The sequence below is a fragment of the Apteryx rowi genome, unplaced genomic scaffold, assembly GCF_003343035.1.
Source record: "Apteryx rowi isolate R43461 unplaced genomic scaffold, aptRow1 scaffold_453, whole genome shotgun sequence".
In the NCBI taxonomy this organism is placed as follows: Eukaryota; Metazoa; Chordata; class Aves; order Apterygiformes; family Apterygidae; genus Apteryx; species Apteryx rowi.
In genome coordinates this window covers 312,589-329,222 of record NW_020450709.1, presented here as the reverse complement: position 1 = coordinate 329,222, position 16,634 = coordinate 312,589, and the positions used below count along the sequence as shown (strand labels likewise).

The following is a 16,634-nucleotide window of genomic DNA, read 5'->3' as shown; positions in this document are numbered from 1 at the left end:
TTTGATACAGAATATGAAYAGGTGCATATGCACAATACACTGGCCAACAGTATCACTTCAGCTACAGTCCCCATACACCTACTAAATCAATAACAAACATTCCTCATATCAGTCGTCTGAGGCTTGGTCAGATCCAAAACATTTTCTTTTAAGAGATGGAAAACATACAAGAGGGACATTATAGTCTGGTTCTACTTCCAGTCACAGTTAGGATGCAGATTACCAAAAAGGCCTTATAACATCTCAGAAAGGGAAGCAAACTGAAATGCTCCTCTGCTTTTCTCTTTTTTTCTCCCTGCAGATACTGAAAATTTATCTCCTAGCTCCATCATCAACCTTACTTTTCTGGGTTCAACAGTAGTGGCCTTGCATGATCCCAGGGGATTCAAAAGCCACAGTAATGAGCATTTAAGAAAAAGAGATTAGACACACGAATGTGGGACACTTCAGTATTGCTAGCTGTACGTAATATTTGCCAGCAGTATGCAGCTCCAATATGAGCTAGACAGAACACCACACCTATGCTAAAAGTAACCTCCAGAGATTTAAAGAAAAATAAATATTCCGTCCTTTTCCACAAGTATAGGAAGTTATAAGCTTTCTCTTCCCATCCTCCCTTATTTGTTTTTAAGACTAATAATTACTTACATGCAAGTAAAAATAAACCCAAAAGCTGTCCCACACAGTTCACTGGCTTGCAGCCTCTGAGCTAACTTTGATCACAGAGCATATTTTACATCAGAAAAAAAAAAAAAAATCACACCTAATTCTTAAAAGGAGAATCAAAATGATATTTATTCCCACAGGAGAAGCCCATAAAGCTTAAACAAAGTTGCTCCTCTTCTTAGAGGAGCTTACCAACCACATCAGCACAATTCACTAAAATATTATGAATTCAGTCAGTCTGAATCTCTCTATTTATTTACCAGATTAACACACTGACATATTTTAAAAACAGGAGGCATATTGAAAACCTGTCAAAGCACAATTTGTGTGAAAACCAGCAGCAATTCCTGAGGCAGGTAATACATAGGGTAAGAAAATTTTAAAGTGACACAGTGTATTTTCTAAAATAGTTTGGTTGGTATACCAGACTTTTTTCATGCTATTCAAATAGAGGAAAAAATCCTTTTATAAAATACAAGAACTTTTGCTTATTATACTAAAAATTCATTAAAAACAACATCATAACTCATACTCATCAAGAATAGTGCTAGGCAGGCATATAGTCATTTCAACTCTTTATATAAGGCAGTATTAGCATCTGCATTAAAAAACACTATTCAACTAGGAAACAACAAAAAAAAGAAAACTGACTATATATTAAACGCTAATCTTCATCATTAAAATTCTTATTCTAAGGAGTAAACTTTGACAAACTTATAGATTTTTCACAATTTTCCAAAGCAGGCTTGTTTGTAAACTCTGTTGGTCTACTTGAACAAAACTAATTAATTTCCTTTGCTAGAAACTGGACTAGGAAGTTTGCCCRAATTATTCAAATCTCTTATCAATAAGATCATCACCTACCTCGTCCTTCTTCCAATCTGTGTCTCCTATTTACACGTTGCCGCTTTTCTTCTTGCCGTAACTGAAGGTGTTCTTCAATATTAACTCCAGGAACAGGGACAGCTACATCAATTAAGAAAATATAACATACAAAGCTTTCTTTAGAAATTGTTTTTTATAGTAATAAACCCTAGTAAAACTTACTGAGTAAATCAAAAAACTTAGGCCTACTACCTGCCCTTTACATGGCTCTGATAGGATATTTAGAAATAAGGAAAGGAGACAAGCAAATTCCAGGTGCTCATGCATCTTAGGCCTYATCTCTGAACTTCCCGATTTTCACAAGTCTCCACAATTTCAACATCACTTAACAGAATGCAGTACTTTCTTTTGATATATACATATTTATATTTAGTTATCGGTTGCCATGGTTGTGTCTATTTTTCCTCAAAATGTTTCAGAAAGCATTATTATAATTAAGCAATGTTATGTTTGTTTTATTTTTAAACATTTTAAATGGATGGGATATTTTTTAGTTTAAGAACACTTTACCACCATACAGTCTGTGCTTACTAAGAAGCATGCAATTATTTTAACACAGGCATACATCTATGTAAATCCTGATATATTTACCTCATTGGCTAATCCAACAAAAATTCAAAACACTCTGAAAGTCAGTTYTATAACAGAAGACATGACTGGAATGAATCTAACAATGAAACTGCTGTAAGCACTACCTTTTTCCAATGTTTCTTTCAGCAACATCTCCCAAATCATAACATCTTCAAATGAACAACCAACCAGCCCCTCTGCTCTCAATATCAAACCAAAACTGCACCTGGAAGCTCTGTCATTTCTCTAGATGATGTGGCCCAACCAATTCAATGCCCTCAACTCAACTACGCCAAACCCAGCACAGGACCAAGAGCTGTCATTTATCCTGCTAGTAGAGGAGTTGCAAAGCAGTGTGAAGCACAGAAAAATGCAACCCCTCCTTAGTCACACATCAGAACGGAGCTGGGAAGCAGAGCTGCAGCTGCCGCACTCACCATCAGTGCAATACAGTACAAATCTATTTCTGTGCTAGCCATATCCAATATCTGTATGAAAGTATCAGAGGCGCACAGTGATGTATTAGGAATCCTTATTTTTTAAATAACTTACCAAGAGAACCACTGCCAGGTTTTATTTAACTTTTATATGGGGGAAAAAAGAAATCCCACAGTAAAACTATAGCATAGGATTTTTTAAAATTATTATTAATTTGAAAAAAAATGGGTGAGATGTATAAATACTTTCAGGTCACAAATCTGATTATTTTACAGTCCTTTTCTATAGCAGTTGCATGCAGGATTAAGGTCTAAATATGCATTTAAATATAAAAAATTAAGAAAGTGAAGTCAGAGCTATCAAAACCTCCCCAAAACCTAAAACTGCCCAGTTTTAAGTACAAAGAATAAGATATTAAAAATGCTTTTATAACAGATCTTTTAAGAAGGCAAGACCCCAATCTGTATCTTCCAAGTATCACACTATTGTCTTTCCTTCCCTATGGTATTTTTTAGTATTTTTCACATTCCTGGCAGCTCATTTTCTCCAAAAATTTCCGAGAGGAAAAAAGAAAAAGATTTTCAAGAAATAGTATTCCCCATCTTTTATGTGACATTCTACTGCAAAAATCTCTGATAGAAAGATTATAGCAAACTTCTCGGGTTATCACAGAAGGGTAAGAACTTTGTAGTATCAGTATTAGCATCCTAATGACACTGGTCAAAATGGCACATGCATCTATGTTAAAGTCAAGTATAAAATATTTCACTTACCAGAAAAATCCCTCTTTACGACATCCCTAAGAAGAAAACCTGTCTGATAGGCAACATTTTATCCATATTAATAACTGCTGTACTAAAACTGTCACATAAGTCTAAAGTTCAGTAATACAACTGCAAAGAAAGAACTGCACTAGTTAAGATACAAAGACTTATCACACACCACAGGAAAAAACACACAACCAATATCAAAATGCAAACAGAAGTAATAACCAAAAAGAACCACCCTGCTTCTACACTAACCTGTTACTCGGTCTCAAGTTTCAAAAGTCAGCAGTGGGACTGATTTTATTTAATAAGTACAAACAGAAGTCTCAAGGTAAAAATACCACCTACTTCAACTGGAAACAAAAAACCGCAGTAAGAAAGTTAAAACAAACAAACAAACCAGTTTGCTAATTTCACATCACTTACCCAACAAGAGATCTAAAGGTATCATCTCTTTTACAGCATCAAGGATTCCTCTTTGCCTGGCCTCTTGGCCATCCAGCTCTCTAGCACACGCCTTGCAGCAGCCACATACAGCGCAGCCTGACTCACCTGAGCCACAGCCACAGATTCTGCAGCAAACAGAGTTATTTATCAGTACCTTTATTTTCATGCATTACTGATGCCTTGGTATTTAAAACATATATGCCTACAGACAGAATAATAACGTAATTCTTCCTGAGATAAACAGGAAGTATAGCTAGTTTAAATTCTAGATGCTGTTGCATGATGCCAGAGAGCACACAGTGACCACAAATACCTGAACCAACTTCTCAGCCTTAACTTTTCTTCATTTAATTAAAGTACACTACATGAAAACACAAACAAGGAAACAATGAGCACATGCAATGCTGGAGAAGATGGTAATGGCAATATATAAAGCAGTGATTTTAGGAAGCTTAACCCTGAAAAAACAGACAAAAGCAAATGAAACAACAAGATAAAATTCTTCTGTTACAGGATGAAGAAAGGTTATCCCAAAGCCAGTAGCTCTGTCATTTGGACTGCAGTACTTTATGCCATCTAGGCAAGAGGCAAACTATATTACTCTATATTCAACAGCTTCTAGGAAAGCAGAAAGTATATCCTAAACAGATGTAAATACATTTAAAATGAACTAACTGCAACCATGTCAAGTTGTTTACAAAAATTTTAACTTACTTCTGATTTTAAAAGCACATATCATTTAGATAAACTTCAGTCTAAAATTGTATTGTAAGAACACGATAGTTTGGTTCACATTCAACACACTGTCACTAACACRTTTCCTTACCCTCCAGGTACTCTGTCAGGCCGCCCACTGCTAACACAGCTAGCTCCATAGCCTGTGCAGTCTCCACATACAGTGCACACCATGCACTGCTCCAGCTTCCATTTATGCATGCCTGGGGGACACATCATGGACTTCTCATCTTTTTCATCCAGTTCTTCTTCTAGGTCTTCATCCATTGCTGTTGCCATGTTCTCAACTCCAAAACCTAGTAAGATATTGAAACACCAAAAAATAGCTGTTTTCTGAGGCGAACAGTGGCTACTGAAGAAGCTCTGAGGAACACTTATACATCAGATTTTGAAAGGAATGACTACAAATGCCTGATTTGCATGCTCAGCCAGCATGACTGCACTTTTGAAATCTCTCCAAGCATGGGTTGGGGTAGATACCTAGGCTTTGCAACTAAAAGGAATTAAACATTTGTATCCAGTATACTAGTAACAGGTCAATTACTCAGCATGCATAAAACATTCCAATCCTGCAAAGGTGGAGGAGACTGATTCCTCACACCTCGTTTTAGGAGTAAGGGAATTCAATTCAGGTGAATGGAGGAAGAACCGGACGTACATTCATGCCCTGTTCAGGCAAACAGGACAGCCTCAAGACTGAAAGCAAACAAGGAAAAGCAGAAGTTTATTCTTAATAGGGCAACTCCATAGCAATACGATTGCAGTGATGAGGTTTGGTTTTGTTCATTTGTTTTAAAGAAAAGCTCTCTTTCACTGATAAGAGAAAAGCAATTGAGATATTTTTTACATAACTGTATGTTAGTATGGACAGAGCACCAAGTGCCTGACAGGTGTAGCAAAAGCGTTCATTCCTGTCTTTTAAGCACATTGTACATACTTAAACCGTAGTATTAGAATTACATTTTGAATAAAATGCTTATCTATGTTTTTTACTTGTCATATTTTCAAGAACACACACAAAAAAGGAAGGAAATAAATCTAGGTTCCTCACCTTTTCCTCCCTGGCTCATGGAACCTGTGTCTCGTCCACACTGTCCTTTATTATTTACACCAAATGTCCAAACTTCTCCATTTTTCATTAATGCACAGGTGTGAGCTTTGCCCATGGCTACCTGAGTCACAAAGTGCCCTTTCAAATCTGTTACTAAACCTGGGAGACATAAAATAGTTGAGTGGTAAACAGTACTTCCTTCCCGAGGAGGAAACCTCCACAATATAACAAAACTATTAATAGGTACTGACAATTCTTAAATCAAGGGTAAGAGAGAAGAATAGCATATACCCAGAAAAGGTGCTAGAATAAGAACTGAAAGGAGAATTAGTCCTAGATTATTTGTTCTACAAAAAAGAAAAGCTAAAATCAAAACCAACCCCCCCAGACCCCCCAAATCACTACTTCTGAAAAATAATTCTAAAGGAATCATAGCACAATTGGAATTTGTTTCTTTAATATTTTTATTTAAATTGAGATATACTGGATCACAAGCGAATTCAAAGCAGGCCATCATATAAGCAACAAAACTTAGAAGGCCTGATTTTCTGCTGCCTTTCTTCATAACATGCCTCATTTCCGTGACTTTTCCCTGTGTGGCCTTCTAGTGTCTAAGGAAATAACTGATTTTTCTGCCTTAGTGGAAGGGTTAATTTTGGTATTTGTCCCCAGTCTTTCCATGTATTTTCAAAGACCTCAAGGAAACTGTCTTCTCTTTCTTTCCCTCTATTATATTTCACTGAATCAGCAGAGATTCAGAAAGCTATTAGAAGAGTAAGGAGCATACAAACCTCATTTCCACAGGCTAAAACTTTCTTCCAGATTGATTTCAATTATTCTATTTGAGAAATCACTTCAAGACAAAAACTAACTTACTTGTACTATCAGAGTAAATGGCATCTTTTCCAAACATGTAGAGTTCTCCATCTTTTGAAATTACAGAACTGCTTCCATTATTGCAAGCTGTAGATATCACAATCTTTCCTTCCATTTTAATGATTTTTTTAGGTTTATAAGGTTTTGACTGTCGTCTACTTTTAGCTTAAATAAATAAATAAATCACAAGTCATTCTACAAAACAAACTTTAAAACAGTTTTTACCACAAACTGTAACATTTGTTTTATAAATAGGGGTTAATTTTCAGACTGCTACGGAAAAGCTCTGTCAGTATAGTCTCCTGGTCTAATTTTTACTGGATCTACTGGTTTCTCTAAAATTTCAATAGCAAGCAAAATTGTGACTAAATAGGTATATTCCAGTGTTAATTCTTCAAAACCATATATACAGTTTTTTTATATGTATATACACACACACATATATGCGCACACACATCCATATATATGCGCACGTACACACACATATACACACGCATTGCACTGACAAAGCAACCCACAAGCAAAAAAGTTCTCAGATGGCAATATAGACTAATACATACAAGTGCAGTAACTTCAAAGTGTCACAAATTTAAAAGCTTTTTTTCTTTTTTTAAAGAAAAATATTAATTTCTCAATGTAGTAAGACCATATTTCTAAAATGCTTGAGTCACAACAGATTCCAGTAAAGGGAGAAAGGAAGAAAAGTCCCAGTCAGATTGTATGGCCTTCTGACCAAACCTATCACTGCCTTTTCTCAGAAAAGCTCTAAAACAGCACTCTAACCACACACTGCAAACTGTGCTAAAACTGAGTTTAACATCTCTAGCTGGGAGAGATACTGAAACTGGTTGTCAAGATTTGGGCCCCAGGCAAAATTCAAACCCAGCAGCATTAAGTTCATGTGGAAAGCATCAGCCCAATACAGGAAAAATTAGGAAATCTGTAACAGTAAAGTTCTTGTAACAATCAGGTTTTTGTTTGAGAATGTAACTTCAGAGTTAGTTGCTGTGATCACATTCTAAACAGACTTCTAATAAGGGATAATTATTTTAATGTATCTCTCAGACAGAGGTAGTCCTAGTAATCAGATCTATTACATAAAATATATCTAATTCTATCAACGAAATGCTTATTTGTTCTTTGAAAAAAAATCTTAGCACTGTTCCTCTCAAATTAACAGGTGGTTAACAGGCTTCTATTAACCATTGATCAAACAAACATAATACATACTTGATTCACCATCCTCTCCTTTACTAGCAGAACCTGTGAAGAATATACTTCCATCCTCTGCAACAAGTAAGGCATGTGAACCATCATGGCCAACAGAGAACTGAATAATCTTTGGAGATTTTGTGATTGGTAGTTCAACCCATTTTCCTGCTGATGGACCACCTTGTTTGATTCCAAGGCTCTGATATTTACCAGTATAATAGATCTAGAAGAAAACAGTACATTATCTCCAGTTATGTCACAGCACATAGAAGTTACRCCTTTGTTTTGAAAGGATGTTATTTTCAAAATGTACAGATTATTTCCTGATTTTTATTATACCATTTCAATATCTATCCTAAATCTATGAATTTTAATTTCATGCAGGAAGCATTTTGATTAGGTTCTACTTCTTTCAAAATGTGCTTTCTGCTGCATCACAGGGTTAGGTTTAAACGTAATTGTTTTACTAGCAAAGTTGAACACATAAGAGAAAACTATTCAGAGGAAGCTAAACATTTAAAACATTTGAGAGAGAAATGTCAGGTTCATGTAAAAGTCATATGGTATTATAACAATGAAAATAAAAAATTATTACCAAATGACTGCACATTTTACATGGGCTTTAAGGCATGCATTATTTAAAACATTTTCAGCAAATGCACAGTGGCCACTAAGCACCTACACCATAAGATACAATATAATACTTYACATGAACAAATAAAAAACTACTGCTAAGAACAAAAAGGCTTCTTCCAGAACCATGCTATTCAACAGCACGATAAAAAACAGCTAAGTTAACTTTTGTGGGCACCTAGAGGTGTCTTACATTATGCCCTATGCAATGTATTTCATGTATAAGCAAGCTGAACACACCACTTTAGAGATCAAACCCAGGAAATTTGTTCATTTTAATTTGAAGAGGCATTTGTCAGTCTGAAGATCAAATTAGTCTGCCTCCTCTAATGTCTGAAGAGTCCTGCTTTATCAAATTCTGTATTTTTCATTATTGAATTTTATTGGGAACAAATTAGTTCCCATTATTTATGACCATTTTCATCAATCTTGCTGTTTTGATAGGAGTAGAGCAAGGCTTCTATTCCAATAAAGCAACAGAATTCTGATCACAGGAAAACTAAGTTCTATGCTTATGCAAGTAAAAAAAACATTAGTTTCCCAAACTGAAAAAAACACAGTAAGTAATATGAAAAGTCACAGTGAGAATAAGCAAAATTACTTGTAAGTTTCAATGAATATGCAAGTGCCTCAGAAAAACTAAACAGTCTCCACTGAGCAGGGCTGTCATATTAAATTATTAAGTACAGGTTTAAAGTCAGCTGAAACCTTCATATAGGGAAGTCTCAAGATAATTTTCTGAAGTATCTGAAAAAAATCAGGCTGGAATTTAAATAAATGACTATGGGTAGATGTTTATAAAAAGGCATGAAGAGGTTGAAAGTCTGCAAGTGTGCTAATACACCATCTGTAGAAAAAAGGTAACCCCTCTAATCCAATACATAAAGCCCCACATTGTCTCCAAGTAAGACTGACTAAAGATTCCTATGAATTTATTAAAACATTTAAGAACAGATTTCCCAAGGGTTCCAACATTGTCTGTTTAAATTTTCCATTAGCCATTTTCATTTTTTACTTTACAGAGGGCTCTGACAATACAGTCATAGAAATTCATTCTAACATATTAAGAAAGTAGAAAGGAATTGTGGAAATGAATAATTAAATTAAAAAAAGATTTAGAAATATATTGATGCAATATAATATTTACTACAAACTGTTTCCAATACCTTTCCACTAGCAGTTTTCATTAGTGCGAATTCTCTTCCAGCACCAAGCACAGCTGATTCCTCATCGAATCCTGTGCCTGCACAAGGAAGATTTCAGTTTAAACAGGTGGTTTCACAGATCATTTTATTCTCTACGAACCTAACTCTGCCAGGGATAATCTGTCACTGAAATCAGACCACAGGAAAGCTTCCAAGAAAGCTGCAAGTGAAATGAAGTTTCGCTGCCACAAGAAGGCTTACTGGGCTAGACCCAGCACAGTTCAAAGGGAAAAAAGAGTTAGCATAAAAACATAAGAGTGGCTGCCCTTGGTCAGACAGGAGGTCCATCTAGACAAATATCTTTTTCTTCTGAAAAAAAGCAGAAACCTAACAGAGCAGAAGAACAAAGCAAATGCCAACTAATATTTCTCCAAAATACTACTTAGACACCAGCAATTTTTACAGCTCAGAAATTTTAATGTGAAGGTGGTTTCCAAGTGTTTTGCATCTTTCAATACATTCATTTTCCATGAATCCAGCAGTCCTTTAAACTTTCGTAAAATTTGTCCCATGGCAAGGAGTTCCATAGCTTAACTACATGTTTTATGAACACTATTATGAAGTCTAAATTTCAAACAGTGATATATTTATTCTAAACTAGAAGAAAATACTGGAAGGCCAAGAGCTATTATGTTTAATTAGAAAGCTAAATGAACTCCATGAATAGCACCATAAACACTCATTTCAAACAGCAGTCTTTCTATATGGGTTACTATGAGTCAAATAATGTTTAAGCAATTTCAAAATCCTTGTACTTCTCCACACATTTATCATAGAGCTGTATCTTCTCGCACATAATAAAGGCCAATAAAGGGAAGGGCAGCGATTCAGTTGTATTAATTGAATTACCAGATGATTAATAATCTTAAAAGAAGAGGACTTACTGATAATGTGCAAATCTTTCTCCAGATCAAACAATGAGATACCACAGGCATGTAAGCATTTTCTTGCAAGCTTAAGCTGCAGTTCTTGCTGCAGTACTGGCTCAGTACTTGTTGCAAATATTCGAACTACAAAGCCATCCTGTAATAAACAAAGTATTCACTTCATACTGCACAATAAATACATTCGTTTAGTTTTCATGGCCTAAGTGCACCTGGTATAATAATATTCCAGATCATATTATCAGATAACACAAAGTTACATTTAACATAGAGGAGAAAATTGTTAACAAAACAAGAAAGTGGCAAACAGGATGAGCTGAAGAGAACCAACTGACAGAGCTTGAATTCAAAATATTTCTGTTATATTATAAAAATAGTGAATTGCTATAGAAACAATTAACTCAATTTCCCTAAAAAAAAAAATCTTGTTTTTACAATTATTTCCATCTACCTGTTAAGCCCTCAACCTCTCCCAATTCAAAACTCAAGATCTGGTGTGCACTTTAACAGTGATTGCATTAAACAGTAGCTAAGAATAGGTTTCTGCTTATGGGTGCATCAACTGGGGCTGGTCTCCAGTGCAAATCTTAACTGGAGATGAAATTCTCATTTTTGGATTACAGTAAGAAACCATAATAGCTCTACTATTTAAAAACATTCTCTTAACTGAGATACTTAACTCAAAAGTATTTATGATTTCTAGATATTTGCATTTGAATAGAGCAGTGGAATAGATTAATCCCGCTTTCCTTACAGATGCATGTCTGGCATCTCCAGACACCCTCCACAGCATTAAACCCTATTCCTCTATTGTAGTCTTCTCACTAGCAAAAAACCAATGGCCAGCCCAAAACTATGAATGTAATAACTGCCTGTCAGACAAAATATACAACAACTAATTCTGTTTTGCCTTTAGTAAATTGACCAATTGTCAATTTTCACATAAAAATCTATAGGAAATTAGCATTTTTTGACACCTCTTCTATCAAAACTAGCTGAAATTGACCAACGAGTACAAAAGTAATTAAAGGAAATTTAATTAAGAGAAAAATTAAGCCCTAGGAAGCTTCCCAGAGAGACCTTGTAGAAGAATAGGCTAAAAAACCCTATTATTCCAGGCATATTATTTTTTCCCCAGAAACAGCAACAAATTTGTTCTTAAAGTTTATTTGAAAAATTATGTTCCATCACAAATCGAAATCGTATGTATGAATACCAAAAATGCTCATCGGGTGCATACATAGCAATTTCTCATTATCTCTACCTACATGTATTTCTTCCTTACTTTTGTTAGCTAGGAAAAAGCCAAACATTTAACTRGAAGGCAACTGTATGCATTTTATAAATTGTTATTACCAGGTGAGAGAAAACATGTTTACCCATCACATGCCACACTTACATCTCTCGATGCTGCTATTTGATTAATATATTCTCCATCAGTGAAGAGGATATTCTGCCCTTCAGTATGACAATCTGTGAGAGAAAGATGGAGTGCACTRCATTAATTTATATTAACATATACTGTTCTCTGCTTCTGCCTTATTCACTGTCACTACTACTAAGAGTTCTAAGAACAGATAGTTTGCCTGAAGAGAGATCACACTACTGATAATATGTTATTTTACTCTAGGATCTCCTCTCTCTCTTACCAAAAGCATATAATACTCCTTTGTCTCTTTAAAACTCTTTCCATTGTGTGAAATAAAAGGGGCTACCCAGTAGAAGTGTCTAGTGACAGGGTAGCCTAAATTATTATAACACAACTAAATTCTGATGTTGCTGGGAGATTTAATCTTTCCCCTGCCCCAAAGACTCTTTTTTGTAGGTTTTTTGCTGTTTTTATTTAATTTTATTTATTTATTTATTTTTAAATCAAGGTTAACACCTTTAAAAAGATATTTGGTCCAGTATATAAAACCTATGGACACAGATGACAATCAAACTTGTCATTATTCATCTARTATTTTCAGTTGTTTATAAATTTTGCTGAACTAATAACTGAAAACAGATCTAGGGTTTTTAGGAAACTACAAGGCATGTATTTGAATGCATCAGGCATTTACTGAAAACAGCTCAGCCATTTCCAAGGAAAAAAGGTAGGGAAAAATATTCTGCCCATATTAGGGGGAAGTTTTCTCTACAGATTTAAAAGTACACACCAACATCATCTCTTCTTCCCTTCTTGCTCCTTGATGGAGCTAGTAAGACAGACAGTGAGATGGTATGGCATGTAATGCCTCTGTTTTATTGATTGCACACAAGAAAGATCTCTTCCAAAAAGAATACACGACAACTGTTTCATGGTCTAAATACCTGCATCATAACCTGAACAAAAATCCAGCAGCACTCAGTTTATCTTGACAAATTTAATACTAGATGAAGCACACAGAATATGCTTCCAGCATTTTTGCTAAGTAGGTAGAGAGCTTTTTTATTAAAACTAATACAGCTGAAAAAATACATTGRAAGAAGTATTTATGAACCCAAAAGCTTGTTTACTATTTCCAGCTGTGCTTCTTAGTCCAAAAGAACACCTTACTTGGGATAGAAGATGCACAAGGTTCTCACATCTTGAAGCGGTAGATCTAAGGCAAGCAACTTCCCTCTTAGAGCCCATAGGTATGAATCACATTGTGCGTAAGCAGCAAACAGAATGGGGAACAACAGAYACACTGTAGGATGTTTCTGAACATCCCAAAATATTTCTGAAATGTTATGAAGTTGGATCTCTCATAGGTGAGTATTAGGATCCCTTGAATGGTTAGAAGTTACAAGCTAATACAAGCATAACCATTGGGGACACAGGGTATTCTAGCCATCACTTGTCCATGCTGTACTGTTTGGCTGGTTTCCTGAGCCACTTTCAAGACGAAGCAAACCTCCTAATAAGCTTTTTGCGGGGTTGTTTGTTTGGGGGAAGGGTGGGAAAAGGAAAATGGGAACAAGGATGTCTTTTTTTTTCTTTCTTTGTTAATGTTCTTCAGAAGACTTCCTAAACATTAGCACTTAATCAGATAACAGCCAGTGGAACCATTAAATACCAAATTAATGGGGAGAGCAAAATATAGAATGCCAATGAAGTATCTGCAAAAAGTAAGATAGTATAAAATGCCTCAACTAGCAAGGAGCTCTTATGACCAACTGTAGTCTTCTTCATTCTGACTTTGGAAATTACTCTTGGGACCAAGAAAAGATAAGAAAGGTTTCTATCTGGAGTTCATTATACCAGAAAGGACTTATGTCTTACCTAAAGAAGCCGGAACATAAGTACAGGCAACTATTAATCATAGCCTTGTTATAGGCTTCAAGAGAAGATGACTGTCAAGTGTCACCTTCAAATAACCGAAAGTGGTTATTAAGTAACATTTACATTTGTCCTAGCCAAAAGAACAARGCCATATCTGCTCACAGTATAACACTGCAAGATAAACTTGTAGAAGTGCAGAAAGCAAGACAGCACAAGTTCAAGAGCTGAAATGGAAATGGTTGTTACGAGCAACATCATCTAGCATTCATTTTTCTTGACCCTATCACAAATCATACAAAATATACTTGTGTGAGGGAGTTTGAGGGATTTCTGAATGGGTATTCCCATAGTTTTAAGATTTGTTTTTGCAGTAAAGGATTAAGAGATTTTTGTTTAGAACTCATACCAGTGTCTTTTTGAAGTGTAAAGAGGCTGTCTTGCAGAATGGAACTTGCTTTGGCTGAGATTTGCAAAAGAAAGCTAACAGCTCTGAGGTGTAGACTGCAAATGTGTGCAAGTGTCAAGACTTGCATGAAGAACACCCATTTGTTTATCAATGGTAACATAATTTAGGACCTCAAAGGGCCCTATTTGTTGAAGCTGCCTTGAGGAGAAGAAAGTGGAAAAGCAATCCCAGAAGGCAATTTGTCAGGCCCTTGAACATGCTTCACTCAAGTGTCACCTACAGCTCCACAAAGACCAAACAGCTTAAATAGACATTCATACTTTAAGGACTTACAAAAGGTTATACAGACTAGATTCTACATCCATATGTGGTTTTAAAAATTACTATTTATGTTTGAAATATAGAAGCCTAGAGAGTTTTTCTGAGGTTTCAATCAGTGCTTTCTTATTTATGTCAGGATGCAACACAAAATCTGTCTTCTGATCTACAAAACAAGCCTGTCATTGTTTGACTGAGAAATAATTATGTGCCTCATCAGCTGTTTGCATGAGGGGTTAAGAACAGATGTATTCCACAGGGAGGTCATTAAAGCACATTCCAGGAACATATTCATTTTCTAAACAGAAACCCAGATTATGATGCTCCTACACATAAAAAACTAACAACAACAGCCACACACCTCCCTCCCCRACCCCATTTAAACATTGGAAGCATTTGTTTTTTGAATGTACCTATATTAAAAACCGATGGTCTTGGTCATAGTTTGTAACCATCTACGCATAAAAGATATTGGAAATGAAGTCATATGTAAGCCAACTGCTCAAAGCTTGAACTAGAAACAAATAAAACTTCTTTAAAAGAGCAGTTAAACTCTTGGGAGTCTTTCAATTAAGATGACTACACATCCTAAAAAGTTGCAATAGTCTTTCAGTAGCTGGAGTAGGTGCAAGACCTCTGAATGAAAAACAGCAGGTAGTCAGATCACACCTGCAAAAAGCAGTCTCTTTCTGACCTCAAAAATCTGTCTTGATTTCTCTTCTGTTTACCTGAAAACACATAGCATGTAAACAGTAAACTATCACCATCTTCAGTCATATCTGGAGTTTCATACCTGGCAAAGCAACTGTGCCATCTTGTTCCAAAGTTTCAGGGTTTATTCTTATGGCTGTCATACTGTGATTATTCACATCTCTGTATAACAAATAGCCCTGGCAAAAGTAAAAATACATTAGTATGAAATATTCTCAAATACAAAGGGTATTGTGAAAAATGAAAAAAAAAATCCATCATTATTTTAGATATTCTGTAAAAACTTTGGAAATCTTTTACTTTTAAATAAAGTTTGCTTCATTTTGATAACTAACTTTTTCCACTAACAAAATTCTAGGACAAAAATGGTAAATTTGGCCCCCTCCACACTGTCTTCATGCTGTGATCAGCATGCTGATGCTCATAAACAGCTTTTGAAGCCACATGTAGTAATTCCCTATTCTTCATACAGCTATAAAATACAATAAAAAGGCACAGCCATAATAAAAAAAACAAACGAACAAAACACCCCACACCACACAAGCTCCTGTCCCCACCTTCCAAATCAATAAAAGATCCCCAGGAATTCTAGGAAGGAGGTGCGTATATTGCTCTATATAATCCAATGAACACTAATGAGTATTAATACATGTATTAAGACTAGAGGATTTTTCAAAAATGTTAATTATTTTAACTATCTTGACTACCACTAAAAAATCTGTTTTGACAAAAACATGATTTCATGTATGTATTCTTTCTCAGCTCTTTACCAAAGAGAACCCCCAAAGCATGCGGTGATTTTGGTGACAGCAGCCATGATATGAAAGGTTGCACACAGTAAGTTATTATATTGCTCACCTCCCAGTTGCTAACCAAACCTAGGAGAAGGGAGATATTCAGACCTAATGATTTCTCTCTTTCAGTTTCTCTATGTGCAAAATACCTTCATCTTCCCAAAATTATGTATTCTGGTCAGCAGTCCACATTGACAAGTCTTTGGTGTACCAAAAGAATATCTTCTCTGTGTTCATAGATTTCTTTTTTTTTTTTTTTAAGGCTTGATTCAGTCACCAGTTTAGTAGGTTTCTCAGTAAAAAGATGTGCCTACTTGGAACTTGCATTTCAGGTTTATTACTTATAGCTATATCTTTGAGTGTACACATAAACAAATACAGTCCAGTAAGTTTTGGTTGAGCTTTATCTACAGAGCTTGCAAAACTCCCCAATTCTGCATAACACAAATGATCCGTAAGAGAGACAACAAAGTAACTTTGCGCTCACATCTTTTTGATCCCACAATGACAGTGAACCCTTCATGGAGCAGAGTAGAAACATGATTAGGGAATTTACTCCCAGACAATACTTCTGATATAAAAGCAGCTACAGGAAAGGAAAAAGATTACTTAAGGGCATTTATCAAGGTATTCATTCAATGGAACTGAGGCCAAGCAAACTAGTATTTACCCATAGGAGGGTTCTAGATGCCAGGATGAACAAAGACTAAATAACTATTCTGACAGTGGCAATGTCACACCAAGAGATTTGACAATGGCTCGCACTTGCTTTAAGTGTGAAKAGTCTCA

At 35.5% G+C, this 16,634-nt stretch overlaps 1 protein-coding gene across 24 annotated transcripts in view; it reads right to left on the bottom strand.

Moving 5' to 3' along the window:
• Positions 1–16,634, bottom strand: part of MYCBP2 (MYC binding protein 2, E3 ubiquitin protein ligase) — a 218,474-nt gene that overhangs the window by 156,944 nt on the left and 44,896 nt on the right. For all 24 annotated transcript variants that reach the window (XM_026077432.1, XM_026077434.1, XM_026077441.1 and 21 more), the window contains 10 exons: positions 15,134–15,230; positions 11,769–11,842; positions 10,370–10,508; positions 9,447–9,523; positions 7,666–7,870; positions 6,436–6,600; positions 5,560–5,718; positions 4,600–4,804; positions 3,753–3,898; positions 1,531–1,632 (listed from right to left, as the gene is read on the bottom strand). In XM_026077432.1, the coding sequence (XP_025933217.1) occupies positions 1,531–1,632; positions 3,753–3,898; positions 4,600–4,804; positions 5,560–5,718; positions 6,436–6,600; positions 7,666–7,870; positions 9,447–9,523; positions 10,370–10,508; positions 11,769–11,842; positions 15,134–15,230 (1,369 nt within the window). The remainder of the gene's footprint in view (positions 1–1,530; positions 1,633–3,752; positions 3,899–4,599; positions 4,805–5,559; positions 5,719–6,435; positions 6,601–7,665; positions 7,871–9,446; positions 9,524–10,369; positions 10,509–11,768; positions 11,843–15,133; positions 15,231–16,634) is intronic.